The 20,422-nt window shown below is 37.8% G+C and overlaps 1 protein-coding gene across 1 annotated transcript in view; it reads right to left on the bottom strand.

Moving 5' to 3' along the window:
* The window catches only part of LOC102807726 (uncharacterized), a 72,995-nt gene that overhangs the window by 52,186 nt on the left and 387 nt on the right, over window positions 1–20,422 (bottom strand). The window contains exon 2 of the mRNA XM_085507604.1: window positions 12,348–13,546. Coding sequence (XP_085363730.1) covers window positions 12,348–13,508 — 1,161 coding nt within the window. The 5' untranslated portion in view covers window positions 13,509–13,546. The remainder of the gene's footprint in view (window positions 1–12,347; window positions 13,547–20,422) is intronic.

Raw genomic sequence — 20,422 nt, 5'->3', positions numbered from 1 at the left:
TAGCATCGTGTGGTATACAATGTGTAACACTGTGTGGTATGCAATGTGTAACACTGTGGTATGCAATGTGTGGTATACAATGTGTAACACTGTGTGGTATGCAATGTGTGGTATACAATGTGTAGCATCGTGTGGTATGCAATGTGTGGTATACAATGTGTAACACTGTGTGGTATGCAATGTGTGGTATACAATGTGTAACACTGTGTGGTATGCAATATGTGGTATACAATGTGTAGCATCGTGTGGTATGCAATATGTAGCACCATGTGGTATACGATGTGTAGCATCGTGTGGTATACATTGTGTAACACTGTGTGGTATACAATATGTAGCAATGTGTGGTATGCAATGTGTGACTTACTGTGGTATGCAATGTGTGGTATACAATGTTTAACACCGTGTGGTATGCAATGTATGGTATACAACGTGTAGCACTGTGTGGTATACAATGTATGGTATACAATATTTAGCACTGTGTGGTATGCAATGTGTGACTTATTGTGGTATGCAATGTGTGGTATACAATGTGTAACATCGTGTGGTATACAATGTGTAACACTGTGTGGTATGCAATGTGTAACACTGTGTGGTATGCAATGTGTAACACTGTGTGGTATGCAATGTGTAACACTGTGTGGTATGCAATGTGTAACACTGTGTGGTATACAATGTGTAACACTGTGTGGTATGCAATGTGTAACACCGTGTGGTATGCAATGTGTGGCACATTGTGGTATGCAATGTGTAACACTGTGTGGTATGCAATGTGTGGCACATTGTGGTATGCAATGTGTGGCACATTGTGGTATGCAATGTGTGGTATACAATGTGTAACACTGTGTGGTATGCAATGTGTGGCACATTGTGGTATGCAATGTGTAACACTGTGTGGTATGCAATGTGTGGCACATTGTGGTATGCAATGTGTGGCACATTGTGGTATGCAATGTGTGGTATACAATGTGTAACACTGTGTGGTATGCAATGTGTGGCACATTGTGGTATGCAATGTGTGGTATGCAATGTGTAACACTGTGTGGTATGCAATGTGTAACACTGTGTGGTATACAATGTGTAACACTGTGTGGTATGCAATGTGTAACACTGTGTGGTATGCAATGTGTAACACTGTGTGGTATGCAATGTGTAACACTGTGTGGTACGCAATGTGTAACACTGTGTGGTATACAATGTGTAACAGTCTGTGGTATACAATGTGTAGTGTTGTGTGGTATACAATGTGCAGCATCGTGTGGCATACAATGTGTAGCATCGTGTGGTATACAATGTGTAACACTGTGTGGTACACAATGTGTAACACTGTGTGGTATACAATGTGTAACACGGTGTGGTATACAATGTGTAGCACCGTGTGGTATGTAATGTATGGTATGCAATATGTAGCACCCTGTGGTATGCAATGTATGGTATACAATATGTAGCACCGTGTGGTATACAATGTACATTTGTATGGTATACAATGTGTAGCACCGTGTGGTATACACTGTGTAGCACTGTGTGGTATACAATGTGTAGTACTCTGGTATACAATGTGTAGCACTCTGCGGTATACAATGTGTAGCAATGTGTGGTATACAATGTGTAGCATCATGTGGTATACTATGTGTAACACTGTGTGGTATACAATGTGTAACACTTTGTGGTATGCCAAGTGTGGTATAAATGTGTAGTACTGTGTGGTATACAATGTGTAGCATCGTGTGGCATACAATGTGTAACACTGTGAGGTAAAGAATGTGTAACACTGTGTGGTATACAAAGTGTAACACTGTGGTATACAATGTGTAGCATTGTGTGGTATGCAATGTGTAGCACCATGTGGTATACAATGTGTAGCATTGTGTGGTATACAATATGCAGCATCGTGTGGTATACAATGTGTAGCATCGTGTGGTATACGATGTGTAGCATCTTGTGGTATACATTGTGTAACACTGTGTGGTATACAATATGTAGCAATGTGTGGTATGCAATGTGTGACTTATTGTGGTATGCAATGTGTGGTATACAATGTGTAACATCGTGTGGTATACAATGTGTAACACTGTGTGGTATGCAATGTGTAACACTGTGTGGTATGCAATGTGTAACACTGTGTGGTATGCAATGTGTAACACTGTGTGGTATGCAATGTGTAACACTGTGTGGTATACAATGTGTAACACTGTGTGGTATGCAATGTGTAACACCGTGTGGTATGCAATGTGTGGCACATTGTGGTATGCAATGTGTAACACTGTGTGGTATGCAATGTGTGGCACATTGTGGTATGCAATGTGTGGCACATTGTGGTATGCAATGTGTGGTATACAATGTGTAACACTGTGTGGTATGCAATGTGTGGCATGTTGTGGTATGCAATGTGTGGTTTACAATGTGTAACACTGTGTGGTATGCAATGTGTGGCACATTGTGGTATGCAATGTGTAACACTGTGTGGTATGCAATGTGTGGCACATTGTGGTATGCAATGTGTGGCACATTGTGGTATGCAATGTGTGGTATACAATGTGTAACACTGTGTGGTATGCAATGTGTGGCACATTGTGGTATGCAATGTGTGGCACATTGTGGTATGCAATGTGTGGTATGCAATGTGTAACACTGTGTGGTATGCAATGTGTAACACTGTGTGGTATACAATGTGTAACACTGTGGTATGCAATGTGTAACACTGTGTGGTATGCAATGTGTGGTATACAATGTGTAACACTGTGTGGTATGCAATGTGTGGCACATTGTGGTATGCAATGTGTGGCACATTGTGGTATGCAATGTGTGGTATGCAATGTGTAACACTGTGTGGTATGCAATGTGTAACACTGTGTGGTATGCAATGTGTAACACTGTGGTATGCAATGTGTAACACTGTGTGGTATGCAATGTGTAACACTGTGTGGTACGCAATGTGTAACACTGTGTGGTATACAATGTGTAACACTTTGTGGTATGCAAAGTGTGGTATACAATGTGTAGCACCGTGTGGTATGCAATATGTGGCACATTGTGGTATGCAATGTGTGGTATACAATGTGTAACACTGTGTGGTATACAATGTGTAACACTGTGTGGTATGCAATGTGTGGCACATTGTGGTATGCAATGTGTGGCACATTGTGGTATGCAATGTGTGGTATACAATGTGTAACACTGTGTGGTATACAATGTGTAACACTGTGTGGTATGCAATGTGTGACACATTGTGGTATGCAATGTGTGGCACATTGTGGTATGCAATGTGTGGTATACAATGTGTAACACTGTGTGGTATACAATGTGTAACACTGTGTGGTATGCAATGTGTGGCACATTGTGGTATGCAATGTGTGGCACATTGTGGTATGCAATGTGTAACACAGTGTGGTATGCAATGTGTGGCACATTGTGGTATGCAATGTGTGGCACATTGTGGTATGCAATGTGTGGTATACAATGTGTAGCATCGTGTGGTATGCAATGTGTGGTATACAATGTGGAACACTGTGTGGAATGCAATGTGTGGTATACAATGTGTAATACTGTGTGGTATGCAATGTGTGGTATACAATGTGTAGCACCGTGTGGTATGCAATATGTAGCACCATGTGGTATACGATGTGTAGCATCGTGTGGTATACATTGTGTAACACTGTGTGGTATACAATATGTAGCAATGTGTGGTATGCAATGTGTGACTTATTGTGGTATGCAATGTGTGGTATACAATGTGTAACACCGTGTGGTATGCAATGTGTGGTATACAATGTGTAACACCGTGTGGTATGCAATGTGTGGCACATTGTGTTATGCAATGTGTGGCACATTGTGGTATGCAATGTGTGGTATACAATGTGTAACACTGTGTGGTATGCAATGTGTGGCACACTGTGGTATACAATGTGTAACACTGTGTGGTATACAATGTGTGGCACATTGTGGTATACAATGAGTGGCACATTGTGGTATACAATGTGTGGCACATTGTGGTATGCAATATGTAGCACCATGTGGTATACGATGTGTAGCATCGTGTGGTATACAATGTGTAACACTGTGTGGCATGCAATGTGTAACACTGGGGTATGCAATGTGTGGTATACAATGTGTAACACTGTGTGGTATGCAATGTGTGGTATACAATGTGTAGCATCGTGTGGTATGCAATGTGTGGTATACAATGTGTAACACTGTGTGGTATGCAATGTGTAACACTGTGTGGTACGCAATGTGTAACACTGTGTGGTATACAATGTGTAACAGTCTGTGGTATACAATGTGTAGTGTTGTGTGGTATACAATGTGCAGCATCGTGTGGCATACAATGTGTAGCATCGTGTGGTATACAATGTGTAACACTGTGTGGTACACAATGTGTAACACTGTGTGGTATACAATGTGTAACACGGTGTGGTATACAATGTGTAGCACCGTGTGGTATGTAATGTATGGTATGCAATATGTAGCACCCTGTGGTATGCAATGTATGGTATACAATATGTAGCACCGTGTGGTATACAATGTACATTTGTATGGTATACAATGTGTAGCACCGTGTGGTATACACTGTGTAGCACTGTGTGGTATACAATGTGTAGTACTCTGGTATACAATGTGTAGCACTCTGCGGTATACAATGTGTAGCAATGTGTGGTATACAATGTGTAGCATCATGTGGTATACTATGTGTAACACTGTGTGGTATACAATGTGTAACACTTTGTGGTATGCCAAGTGTGGTATAAATGTGTAGTACTGTGTGGTATACAATGTGTAGCATCGTGTGGCATACAATGTGTAACACTGTGAGGTAAAGAATGTGTAACACTGTGTGGTATACAAAGTGTAACACTGTGTGGTATACAATGTGTAGCATTGTGTGGTATGCAATGTGTAGCACCATGTGGTATACAATGTGTAGCATTGTGTGGTATACAATATGCAGCATCGTGTGGTATACAATGTGTAGCATCGTGTGGTATACGATGTGTAGCATCTTGTGGTATACATTGTGTAACACTGTGTGGTATACAATATGTAGCAATGTGTGGTATGCAATGTGTGACTTATTGTGGTATGCAATGTGTGGTATACAATGTGTAACATCGTGTGGTATACAATGTGTAACACTGTGTGGTATGCAATGTGTAACACTGTGTGGTATGCAATGTGTAACACTGTGTGGTATGCAATGTGTAACACTGTGTGGTATGCAATGTGTAACACTGTGTGGTATACAATGTGTAACACTGTGTGGTATGCAATGTGTAACACCGTGTGGTATGCAATGTGTGGCACATTGTGGTATGCAATGTGTAACACTGTGTGGTATGCAATGTGTGGCACATTGTGGTATGCAATGTGTGGCACATTGTGGTATGCAATGTGTGGTATACAATGTGTAACACTGTGTGGTATGCAATGTGTGGCATGTTGTGGTATGCAATGTGTGGTTTACAATGTGTAACACTGTGTGGTATGCAATGTGTGGCACATTGTGGTATGCAATGTGTAACACTGTGTGGTATGCAATGTGTGGCACATTGTGGTATGCAATGTGTGGCACATTGTGGTATGCAATGTGTGGTATACAATGTGTAACACTGTGTGGTATGCAATGTGTGGCATGTTGTGGTATGCAATGTGTGGTTTACAATGTGTAACACTGTGTGGTATGCAATGTGTGGCACATTGTGGTATGCAATGTGTAACACTGTGGTATGCAATGTGTGGCACATTGTGATATGCAATGTGTGGCACATTGTGGTATGCAATGTGTGGTATACAATGTGTAACACTGTGTGGTATGCAATGTGTGGCACATTGTGGTATGCAATGTGTGGCACATTGTGGTATGCAATGTGTGGTATGCAATGTGTAACACTGTGTGGTATGCAATGTGTAACACTGTGTGGTATACAATGTGTAACACTGTGTGGTATGCAATGTGTAACACTGTGGTATGCAATGTGTAACACTGTGTGGTATGCAATGTGTAACACTGTGTGGTACGCAATGTGTAACACTGTGTGGTATACAATGTGTAACACTTTGTGGTATGCAAAGTGTGGTATACAATGTGTAGCACCGTGTGGTATGCAATATGTGGCACATTGTGGTATGCAATGTGTGGCACATTGTGGTATGCAATGTGTGGTATACAATGTGTAACACTGTGTGGTATACAATGTGTAACACTGTGTGGTATGCAATGTGTGGCACATTGTGGTATGCAATGTGTGGCACATTGTGGTATGCAATGTGTGGTATACAATGTGTAACACTGTGGTATACAATGTGTAACACTGTGTGGTATGCAATGTGTGGCACATTGTGGTATGCAATGTGTGGCACATTGTGGTATGCACCGTGTGGTATGCAATGTGTGGCACATTGTGGTATGCAATGTGTGGCACATTGTGGTATGCAATGTGTAACACAGTGTGGTATGCAATGTGTGGCACATTGTGGTATGCAATGTGTGGCACATTGTGGTATGCAATGTGTGGTATACAATGTGTAGCATCGTGTGGTATGCAATGTGTGGTATACAATGTGGAACACTGTGTGGTATGCAATGTGTGGTATACAATGTGTAATACTGTGTGGTATGCAATGTGTGGTATACAATGTGTAGCACCGTGTGGTATGCAATGTGTGGTATACAATGTGTAACACCGTGTGGTATGCAATGTGTGGCACATTGTGTTATGCAATGTGTGGCACATTGTGGTATGCAATGTGTGGTATACAATGTGTAACACTGTGTGGTATGCAATGTGTGGCACACTGTGGTATACAATGTGTAACACTGTGTGGTATACAATGTGTGGCACATTGTGGTATACAATGAGTGGCACATTGTGGTATACAATGTGTGGCACATTGTGGTATGCAATATGTAGCACCATGTGGTATACGATGTGTAGCATCGTGTGGTATACAATGTGTAACACTGTGTGGCATGCAATGTGTAACACTGTGGTATGCAATGTGTGGTATACAATGTGTAACACTGTGTGGTATGCAATGTGTGGTATACAATGTGTAGCATCGTGTGGTATGCAATGTGTGGTATACAATGTGTAACACTGTGTGGTATGCAATGTGTGGTATACAATGTGTAACACTGTGTGGTATGCAATATGTGGTATACAATGTGTAGCACCGTGTGGTATGCAATATGTAGCACCATGTGGTATGCAATGTATGGTATACAATATGTAGCACCGTGTGGTATACAATGTACATTTGTATGGTATACAATGTGTAGCACCGTGTGGTATACAATGTGCAGCACTCTGGTATACAATGTGTAGCACTCTGTGGTATACAATGTGTAGCAATGTGTGGTATACAATGTGTAGCATCATGTGGTATACTATGTGTAACACTGTGTAGTATAAATGTGTAGTACTGTGTGGTATACAATGTGTAGCACCGTGTGGTATACAATGTGTGGTATGCAATGTGTAGCATCGTGTGGCATACAATGTGCAGCATCATGTGGTATACAATGTGTAGCATTGTGTGGTATACAATGTGTAACACTGTTAGGTATACAATGTGTAACACTGTGTGGTATACAATGTGTAACACTGTGGTATACAATGTGTAGCATTGTGTGGTATACAATGTGTAGCACCATGTGGTATGCAATGTGTGGTATATGATGTGTAGCATCGTGTGGTATACATTGTGTAACACTGTGTGGTATACAATATGTAGCAATGTGTGGTATGCAATGTGTGACTTATTGTGGTATGCAATGTGTGGTATACAATGTGTAACACAGTGTGGTATGCAATGTGTGGTATACAATGTGTAACACCGTGTGGTATGCAATGTGTGGCACATTGTGTTATGCAATGTGTGGCACATTGTGGTATGGAATGTGTGGTATACAATGTGTAACACTGTGTGGTATGCAATGTGTGGCACATTGTGGTATACAATGTGTAACACTGTGTGGTATACAATGTGTGGCACATTGTGGTATACAATGAGTGGCACATTGTGGTATACAATGTGTGGCACATTGTGGTATGCAATATGTAGCACCATGTGGTATACAATGTGTAGCATCGTGTGGTATACAATGTGTAACACTGTGTGGCATGCAATGTGTAACACTGTGGTATGCAATGTGTGGTATACAATGTGTAACACTGTGTGGTATGCAATGTGTGGTATACAATGTGTAGCATCGTGTGGTATGCAATGTGTGGTATACAATGTGTAACACTGTGTGGTATGCAATGTGTGGTATACAATGTGTAACACTGTGGTATGCAATATGTGGTATACAATGTGTAGCACCGTGTGGTATGCAATATGTAGCACTATGTGGTATGCAATGTATGGTATACAATATGTAGCACCGTGTGGTATACAATGTACATTTGTATGGTATACAATGTGTAGCACCGTGTGGTATACAATGTGCAGCACTCTGGTATACAATGTGTAGCACTCTGTGGTATACAATGTGTAGCAATGTGTGGTATACAATGTGTAGCATCATGTGGTATACTATGTGTAACACTGTGCAGTATAAATGTGTACTACTGTGTGGTATACAATGTGTAGCACCGTGTGGTATACAATGTGTGGTATGCAATGTGTAGCATCGTGTGGTATACAATGTGCAGCATCATGTGGTATACAATGTGTAGCATCGTGTGGTATACAATGTGTAACACTGTGAGGTATACAATGTGTAACACTGTGTGGTATACAATGTGTAACACTGTGGTATACAATGTGTAGCATTGTGTGGTATACAATGTGTAGCACCATGTGGTATACAATGTGTAGCATTGTGCGGTATACAATATGCAGCATCGTGTGGTATACAATGTGTAGCATCGTGCGGTATACGATGTGTAGCATCTTGTGGTATACATTGTGTAACACTGTGTGGTATACAATATGTAGAAATGTGTGGTATGCAATGTGTGACTTATTGTGGTATTCAATGTGTGGTATACAATGTGTAACATCATGTGGTATGCAATGTATGGTATACAACGTGTAGCACTGTGTGGTATACAATGTATGGTATACAATATGTAGCACCGTGTGGTATGCAATGTATGGTATGCAATATGTAGCACCATGTGGTATGCAATGTATAGCACCATGTGGTATACAATGTGTTGCACCGTGTGGTATACAATGTGTAGCACTCTGTGGTATACAATGTGTAGTGTTGTGTGGTATACAATGTGCAGCATCGTGTGGCATACAATGTGTAGCATCGTGTGGTATACAATGTGTAACACTGTGTGGTACACAATGTGTAACACTGTGTGGTATACAATATGTAACACGGTGTGGTATACAATGTGTTGCACCGTGTGGTATGTAATGTATGGTATGCAATATGTAGCACCCTGTGGTATGCAATGTATGGTATACAATATGTAGCACCGTGTGGTATACAATGTACATTTGTATGGTATACAATGTGTAGCACCGTGTGGTATACAATGTGTAGCACCGTGTGGTATACAATGTGTAGCACTCTGGTATACAATGTGTAGCACTCTGTGGTATACAATGTGTAGCAATGTGTGGTATACAATGTGTAGCACCGTGTGGTATACAATGTGTAGCAATGTGTGGTATGCAATGTGTAGCATCGTGTGGTATACAATGTGCAGCATCATGTGGTATACAATGTGTAGCATCGTGTGGTATACAATGTGTAACACTGTGTGGTATACAATGTGTAACACTGTGTGGTATACAATGTGTAGCATTGTGTGGTATACAATGTGTAGCACCATGTGGTATACAATGTGTAGCACCGTGTGGTATACAATGTGTAGCACAGCATGGTATACAATGTGCAGCACCGTGTGGTATACAATTTGTAGCAATGTGTGGTATACAATGTGTAGCACCATGTGGTATACAATGTGCAGCACTGTGTGGTATACAATGTGTAGCACCTTGTGGTATACAATGTGTGGTATGCAATGTATAGCACAGTGGGGTATACAATGTGTAGCACCGTGTGGTATACAATGTGTAGCACCACGTGGTATACAATGTGTAGCACAGCATGGTATACAATGTGCTGCACCGTGTGGTATACAATGTGTAGCACCATGTGGTATACAATGTGTAGCACAGCATGGTATACAATGTGCAGCACCGTGTGGTATACAATGTGTAGCAATGTGTGGTATGCAATGTATAGCACTGTGGGGTATACAATGTGTAGCACCGTGTGGTATACAATGTGTAGCACCATGTGGTATACAATGTGTGGTATACAATGTGCAGCACTGTGGTATACAATGTGTAGCACCGTGTGGTATACAATGTGTAGCACAGCATGGTATACAATGTGTGGTATGCAATGTATAGCACTGTGGGCTATACAATGTGTAGCACCGTGTGGTATACAATGTGTAGCACCATGTGGTATACAATGTGCAGCACTGTGTGGTATACAATGTGTAGCACCGTGTGGTATACAATGTGTAGCAATGTGTGGTATGCAATGTGTGGTATACAATGTGTAACAATGTGTAGCACCGAGTGGTATACAATGTGTAGCAATGTGTGGTATGCAATGTGTAGTACTGTGTAGTATACAATGTGTAGCAATGTGTGGTATGCAATGTGTAGCACGATGTGGTATACAATGTGTAGCAATGTGTGGTATACAATGTATAGCACCGTGTGGTATACAATGTGTAGCAATGTGTGGTATACAATGTGTAGCAATGCGTGGTATACAATGTGTAGCACCGTTTGGTATACAATGTGTAGCAATGTGTGGTATGCAATGTGTGGCACATTGTGGTATGCACCGTGTGGTATACAATGTGTAACACTGTGTGGTATACAATGTGTAGCACCGTGTGGTATACAATGTGTAGCAATGTGTGGTATACAATGTGTAGCAATGTATGGTATGCAATGTGTAGCAATGTGTGGTATACAATGTATGGTATGCAAAATGTAGCATCGTGTGGTATACATATGTACAATGTGTAGCACAGCATGGTATACAATGTGCAGCACCTTGTGGTATACAATGTGTAGCAATGTGTGGTATGCAATGTATAGCACTGTGGGGTATACAATGTGTAGCACCGTGTGGTATACAATGTGTAGCACCGTGTGGTATACAATGTGTAGCACCACGTGGTATACAATGTGTAGAACAGCATGGTATACAATGTGCTGCACCGTGTGGTATACAATGTGTAGCACCGTGTGGTATACAATGTGTAGCACAGCATGGTATACAATGTGCAGCACCGTGTGGTATAGAATGTGTAGCACTGTGTGGTATAGAATGTGTAGCATCGTGTGGTATACAATGTGTAGCAATATGTGGTATACAATGTGCAGCACTGTGGTATACAATGTGTAGCACCGTGTGGTATACAATGTGTAGCACAGCATGGTATACAATGTGTGGTATGCAATGTATAGCACTGTGGGCTATACAATGTGTAGCACCGTGTGGTATACAATGTGTAGCACCATGTGGTATACAATGTGCAGCACTTTGTGGTATACAATGTGTAGCACTGCGTGGCATACAATGTGTAGCAATGTGTGGTATGCAATGTGTAGTACTGTGTAGTATACAATGTGTAGCAATGTGTGGTATGCAATGTGTAGCACGATGTGGTATACAATGTGTAGCAATGTGTGGTATACAATGTGTAGCACCGTGTGGTATACAATGTGTAGCAATGTGTGGTATACAATGTGTAGCAATGTGTGGTATACAATGTGTATCACCGTGTGGTATGCAATGTGTAGCAATGTGTGGTATACAATGTGTAGCAATGTGTGGTACACAATGTGTAGCAATGTGTGGTATATAATGTGTAGCACTGTGTGGTATACAATGTGTAGCAATGTGTGGTATACAATGTGTAGCACTGTATGGTATACAATGTGTAGCAATGTGTGGTATACAATGTGTGGTATGCAATGTGTAGCACCGTGTGGTATACAATGTGTAGCACCGTGTGGTATACAATGTGTAGCAATGTGTGGTATACAATGTGTAGCACTGTATGGTATACAATGTGTAGCAATGTGTGGTATACAATGTGTGGTATGCAATGTGTAGCACCGTGTGGTATACAATGTGTAGCACAGTGTGGTATACAATGTGCAGCAATGTGTGGTATACAATGTGTTGTATAAACTGTGAAGCAATGTGTGATAAATAATATATCATGTTTAAAATTCATAATGATGAATACAAAAATTATTATTATATTTTTTTGTTGATGAGTAATAAAAAAATGTCAAAAGTATTAAATGTGCTATGCATACAAATGAATATAAACTGCAACTTCACATACTTTACATGTATGTTCCTGGTGGGTGGTGAGGGTTAATGGAACAGCCATCTCATTCTGAGACGCATCAAAACTATGGATTTCTCTACCAGCAGTAGAGCTTGTTGATTCTGGTAACTGGTATCTCTCAGAATTGAATGTAGAAGGAACACCAGCAACACATATAACATCCACTGGTTGCACAGATTGTCCAGTCCTGACTGCTTGTTTATTACCAAATCCTGTCATGCTATAAGTATTACTAGACGTAGCCCTAATAGACTGGTTTGTGTAACGTCTAATAAGACCAGCTGATCTAGATATACAAGCCATCATTTGTGATAATGTATTCTTTCCCACTGGTCTATTATCAAACCAAATAGCATCATCTCTATTGTAAGTCTCCTTAACATGCCGAAATAAAGTACGACTCACACATGTATTGATTTTGGACACATAAAATTCATATGCACGAACAGGGCATCCACTTGGATTGTCAACATCTGTGTACATGACTCCAGCCATACCAGCACGATCATCATATTCATGTTTTCTACTTGCTTCATTTTCAACATAAACTACATACTTATTTCCGTATTCATCAGTTTTAACTTGGAATGAATCAATGGTTAGTCTACGTTGTCCTTCTCTACCAAGACGACACATATATAAATTGATACTGAACCACACCTTCTGAAGTAAAACTGAAGCATCCATTTGGTACTGAGAAAAATACTGCAATAACTTGTTAAGATCACTTGGATGCAGAGAAGCAGATGGTATCCGATCTTTTCCTTCTTTTCTCAAAGAATGGACTACAGCAGTAAACATGTTGCAACTCTTACGAAACTCCTCCCCCTTAACAATGTCATGCTTCTTTCGGAGTCCAGGCCGATTGAAATATCGTTGTATTCCATGCCGTAACACCTGCAATGATTTTGCAGAATAGTGATCCCCCTTTTGTGTCCTCACTTCAGCATAAAACTTTGTCAGAGTTTCATCAAGTAATTTTGCTGAGAAATTATCCACGGTGTTTGAGTCATACCCATACTTCTCTTTCAAATAGTCTTTAAAAACTGACATTGCATGTCTTGTTACAAATCCAGTGTTTTTGCATTCTGTCTTCACCAGAAGCTGATTCATCTGCACAGAAGACAGTTCTGCATGTCTGCCAGTTTCATCCATCTTGTTAATTTAAACACATCAACAAATCTAATTATAACCTGCAAAAGAAAAAGAAAAATTATTTGAAATATTTTTGAACAATCACCATGCCTTTATTGAACAAGTCATTGAAAATTACACAGTCCCCGTAAAATTTTTGAAAGTTCTCTTTGTGCTCGTCATATTAAAGCGAAAGGGTTGTCGCGAGCGTGTCCTTGAAACTTGAGTTCCAAGTGGCGTATACAACAGATTGTTTATTTACATCAAAACATGTGTTCCATGTAGTAGTAATATGGCCAAAAATAATAACAGCCATTATTCGATCATCTTTGATCTGATTATGAAATACACTGATATGTATGATGTATGTGCCAAATACGAATGAAAATGGTACATAAAATGTGGAAATATAGTAGTAAGGCCAAAAAGTCAGATGGCTGTCAATCGGCCATCCTTGACCAGATTTTGAAACAAATTGTCATGGAAATGTATCCTACCATGTATAAAGTACATGTATGTGCCAAATTTGAATGAAAACATTTTCAAAAAACAAGATGGCTGCCAGTCGGTCATTTTGAATCGAATCGCTAAGCCACTGCATGTGCATATGTCCCACATAAGGTACTAGGCACATGCAAAGAATGAACAGAATCGGTCCACAGGATTCTGAAATATGAATCTGGACAGACTGACACACGGACGGACGGACGGACAGACTCAGGAACTCACGGACGGTCGGGGACATGTATCCTAACATGTATAATCTATGTACCAAGTTTGAATGAAAACTGACAAAGCATGTCCAAAATACAACATTTTCAAAAAACAAGATGTCTGCCAGTCGGCCATTTTGAATCGAATCGCTAAACCACTGCATGTGCATATGTCCCACATAAAGTACTAGGCACATGCAAAGAATGAATGGAATCGGTCCAAGGGATTCTGAGATATGACTCCGGACGGACGCACGGACACATAGACGCATGGACAGAGACTGAATTATAAGTCCCCGTTTTCGGACTTCGTCTGAACGGGGACTAATAAATAACTAAATGTTATACACAGCAATACAGTAAGTACAATGTACGTTCTAGTTCATTTCTATTGTAACATTCTGCTAACCTTCGATAGTGAGAAATTTTTTTTCACAATTTTCTAGGAAAGTATTCTTTTTCTTTCAAAAATGCCTGTTTACTAGAAAAGAATGATATCTTTGTTGAAAATTTATTAGTAAGTGGACTGTTTTTCAGAACAAGGTTGTTCTCACATGATCATAATAGTGAGTACACAACTTCCCCCTCACTATTACACAGGAAATTGTTTTGAGCAGCAACATCTAAGCTTTGAATTGAGACTGACAAATTACATGGATTTACAGGTATGATGACTAAATCAGAAAGCAGGTGATTTGTGGTTGAATAAAGAATTTTTTTGACTATGAAGCACACAAATGGAGTTTTAAGGCTGTGACAAGACACAACCCACGATAAGGACACAAGGACGCAGAAAAAAAAAATCAAAGAAAGCTTAGAAAGAACTCTCGTGTGCTGAGAGTTTTGGAGACACATTAAAAATTAATTCAAAATTACTTATACTTGAGATATTGATGGAATACAATGTAGCTGAAAACTAATTATGCAAATAAGGTAACTTATATGAACAGATTTAGGTGTAAAACTAATAAGGTCTGCACAATGTACCAAGTTTCATTGGAATGTGATTAGAACCAAAAAAAATATTAATTATTATGCTAATTAGAGAATTAATATGAACAGATATTAACCAAAAATTAATCAGGCTGTCTATTGTCCTAGAGCATTTATGTACCAAGTTTTATTTAAATGTGATGATCAATACTTGAGATATTAGTATTAATTAATTATGTTAATTAGGTGATTAAGAAGCATAAATATTTACCAAAAACTAATATGGTGCATAGTCTTAGGTTCATTGAAATGTGATGGGTACTCTTTAAAAGTTTCATTGAAAACCAACAGCCATAGAACAGCAAAAAATTAACTAATTATGCAAATTAGGTAATTAATAGGCACAATTTTTTATCTCAAAATTAATCAGGTCTCTGCATAGTCCTAGAATATCTATGTCGCAAGTCTCATTGAAATGTGATGATTAGTACTTGAGATATCAGGTGAAAAGCTGAAAATTAACTAATTATGCTAATAAGGTGATTAATATGCACAAATATTTACAAAAAAACTAATTAGGTCTCTGCACAGTCCTCAAGTAACTATGTACCAAGTTTTATTGAAGCGTGATCATTACTACTCGAAATATCAAAAGCTGAAAGTTAATTAATTATGCAAATTAGGTAATTAATATGTACTGATATTACCCTAAAAACCATCAGGTCTGTGCAGTGTCATAGGACACCTATGTACCAAGTTTTATTGAAATGTTATGATTAGTACTTGAGATATCAGTGGAAAAGCTGAAAATTGATTAATCATTATGTAAATTAGGTAATTAATAATATTAACAGATTTTTACCCAAAACTAATCAAATCTGTGCATTAGTTCAGAGCATCCATGTGCCAAGTTTCATTGAAATCCAATGAGTGGTTCTTCAAAAATCAGTGGAAAAGTCATAGAACAGCTTAAAATCAGTTAATTATCATGCAAATTAGGTAATTAATATTCATAGATTTTTACCCAAAACTAATCAAATCTGCGCACTAGTTCAGAGCATCCATGTGCCAAATTTCATCAAAATCCAATGAGTGGTTCTTCAGATATCAGTGGAACAGTCTTGAAACAGCTAAAAATCAGCTAATTATCATGCAAATTAGGTAATTAATATTCATAGATTTTTACCAAAACCTAATCAACTCTGCGCATTATCCCAGAGCATCTATGTACCAAGTTTCATCAAAATTTGATTAGTGGTTCTTGAGATAACGGTGGAACAAAAAAAGTGACATACATACATACATACATACAGACATACAGACAGGGTAACTGCAAAGACTCCCTTTTGTGCTTTGCACACGGGAGTCAAAAACATCTAAACCTCACTAATTTTCAGTATTACTTTGTTAAATTAAGGCAACTCAGACACTAATGGTAGATAATGGCCTATTTATTAACTAATAGTTAAAGTACGGCTATGAGGATGCTAATAGTTCAAGTAAATGTCAAACCTTGACCCCAAAAAGGTGGTTACACATGTAACTAACATTAATATCTGAGTTGCTGTACAAAGTAATTCTGCAAATTTGGCGAGTTTAGGGGTTTTTTTTGCAGCCCCATCGCGGGTTGATTGTTGTCACAGCTAGTTTACATGTGTTACACAACTACTACTGTATAGAATGACAAAAGGTCAAATCACAGGTTAAATCATGGCTGTCTTTCATTCATGTGAAAAAAACCTCGTTCTCCTAGTAATTGGGTATTACTGGGAACAACAAAACTATTAAACAGGTACTGGAATTTTGTTGCAGTGAAATTTTCTATATTTATACAAAAAATATTAATTCATGAAAGTATTCTGATATAAAGATTATGAAAAATGTCATGAGAATAAACTTTCAAATGTTCACGCTTGTCTTCACTGTAATTCACCCCAATTAACATTTCAGTAGTGGACATATTTTTTACAGTATCTGATCTGGACATACATGTAGTAGTACTTATATATTTATGCTCACTCTGTAATTAGTAAATGTAGTAAATTGAGAATTGTTTTTATATACCCAATATACATATATGTTTTGAACCTCACCCCCTTGGCTATTAACACCGATTTTGCAACACTGGAGTGATTCACATTCTAAATTTTGGTTTCCCGGGTGTGTCTAATAAACAACCGCAACTGCTGGACTGAATTAATAATATCAAAATTGCATACAAGATTGGGCGAAAATCGGTTGTTTTTGGCCTCAATGTTTTTTAGCTCATAAATGCAAGGGTGATAACACTCGATTTTCAAAGACACAGGATGTTTGGATCAGACGGATTCATTTGTTACAAGTTCGCTGTGTGTCTAAAAACATGGCAACGTTGTTTTTTGGTGAATCAAGAACATGTTTCGTTCCAATAAAGGATGTATCATAAATTGTTCACAATTCCTTATTTGAACAACTCACGTATAAAAAGTCCTCAACTCTACAAAATTTGACAATGGTGCTAGACAAGAATGGACTTCCTGTTTATCGTGTCTTTGATTGTAGCAATGTTCACGCCACTGTAAGTAAAAACGCACACCCAGGAACAACATACACTTGAGCATTTTCTTGCAATGACAGAAGCAAATAGATGGAGACACCAGTTGTCGCAATCATGGCAATGTAATGTGTCTACATTTGTGGTTCTCACTTTCTGCATATGATGTTATACCACAGACAGATTACTGCTGGATTTCTATGGCTCTCCTGTACCGGCAACTAACTTTTTGCTTTCTATTTTTACTATTTTACATTTTTTTGGTCACATTTTTTATATGCCAATCAGATATTGGCAAGTAAGTAAATGGGCCAGGACATATAGTCAACATGGGTCTCAAAGGCCTAATTCACTTGCCCTGGGCAAGTGTTTAATGGAGGTGTGGCTATGCTAATGAGTCCTGTTAATCACTTGCATAGCCTATGTTAACAAAAATTCATAGTTTATTTACAAGCTGATAGCACTAATTAGTCAGACTTGCTTCCATAGAGCACAAACCTGAGCTGCATAAGCATTCTGTAATGACAAGCTAACATTCGTAAATGATACAGACAGGTTCATATATTTACAAACAAGATATGTTAAGGTAAATAATCACTAACATTCGTAAATGATACAGACAGGTTCATATATTTACAAACAAGATATATTAATGTAAATAATCACTAACATTCGTAAATGATACAGACAGGTTCATATATTTACAAACAAGATATGTTAATGTAAATAATCACTAACATTCGTAAATGTGTATCATTTACGAATGTTAGTGATTATTTACATTAACATATCTTGTTAGTGATTATTTACCTTAACATATCTTGTTTGTAAATATATGAACCTGTCTGTATCATTTACGAATGTTAGTGATTATTTACATTAATATATCTTGTTTGTAAATATATGAACCTGTCTGTATCATTTACTAATGTTAGTGATTGTTTACGAATGACCGGTTCATATATTTAATAAATGATACAGACAGGTTCATATATTTAATAAATGATACAGACAGGTTCATATATTTAATAAATGATACAGACAGGTTCATATATTTAATAAATGATACAGACAGGTTCATATATTTAATAAATGATACGGACAGGTTCATATATTTAATAAATGATACAGACAGGTTCATATATTTAATAAATGATACAGACAGGTTCATATATTTAATAAATGATACAGACAGGTTCATATATTTAATAAATGATACAGACAGGTTCATATATTTAATAAATGATACAGACAGGTTCATATATTTAATAAATGATACAGACAGGTTCATATATTTAATAAATGATACAGACAGGTTCATATATTTAATAAATGATACAGACAGGTTTATATATTTAATCTTTTCACCACCAGACTTTTTGCACTATTTCTTTATAATTCTTCAATATTTGTGAAAATATACCCTAATTTTTAAACCAACAGACAAAATTTGTGTTTTTATTATTTTTATGGGACTATTTTGTGAATTTGTGATAAACTGAAAACTTGTGGTGTAATGGTCAATGGTAACAAATGACACAAATTGTTACCAACTATACACCTTTACACACATTCCCAAATATTAAACATTGTCACCAACTATACACCTTTGCACACATTCCCAAATATTAAACATTGTCACCAACTATACACCTTTGCACACATTCCCAAATATTAAACATTGTTACCAACTATACACCTTTGCACACATTCCCAAATGAATGATATAACTTCATTTATTTATCTGTTATTTATTTATTTATTTATTGTATTTAAAGATGTAATAAAAATATATATTACTATTAAAATGATATTTTTAATATATAATCATTAGTGGATATGTATCCAACCAATATCAGCTGTTATGTTTGTTCATATTAGTCTAGAAACAATCATTATAAAATACTGTTTCAGTCGTTCATTTCCATGGCCAGTGAGCCTCAGTTCTGTGCATGACAGAATGGAATGGATGGTACATGTATTTGCAGAGAGACAGACAAATTCTAATATGTTATTCTGTTGTATTTTATATTTTGTAAGCTTTGTTTTTGTCTACTTGCTTCTTTATGTTTGCATAGTTGAATCTTGGTTACTATTTAATTGTCTCGATTTCTTGTTTAGGAGTTTGTAGGTTTCCAATCTATAGCTCACATTTACCCAAGATGATCAAACTATAATTCTATTTCAATGAAAAATTTCCTGAATTTAAAATAGTATTAAATAGTTCAGTGATAGGGTTAATTATGTAAGGTGCACTCTGTACATTTTATTTGAAATTATATCAGTATCTGAAACATTATCTGATTTAAAAATTACAGCAGAGACAGCAGAGACCAATTACAACAAAGTCCCTGCAAGGAAGGTGTCTACAAGTAAAACATACCTTTAGAGTACCACTTTGAGAAATATCTAACAATTAACTTTCATTTATCTCACTAAATGTGAACAAATAAAACCCAACTAATATGCAAATTTATCAATGAAATTCATGATTTCCTTCAACATTAAATCAGCTAAATTCATTTTTGAAATTAGTGAAATGTTTTGTTTATTTAGTACCCCCTTTTGTTTGCATGCCTCTGATAAAAGGAAAAACTATACTAGAACAAAATTGTATTGCATTGTTTTTCTTTGTTTATTTCACTCGATATGAACCGCTGCTGTAGTGTTCCTCTGTCAGCTCCCTGCAGTTCCCTGCTCTGTAGAATTCGTAAGTGTTCAAATGTAAAGAGAAAGGCATAATGTTCGGGGCGTGG

Source organism: Saccoglossus kowalevskii, chromosome 14 (genome assembly GCF_978046115.1).
Source record: "Saccoglossus kowalevskii chromosome 14, keSacKowa6.1, whole genome shotgun sequence".
Classification (NCBI taxonomy): Eukaryota; Metazoa; Hemichordata; class Enteropneusta; family Harrimaniidae; genus Saccoglossus; species Saccoglossus kowalevskii.
This window is presented reverse-complemented; position numbering and strand designations above follow the sequence as displayed.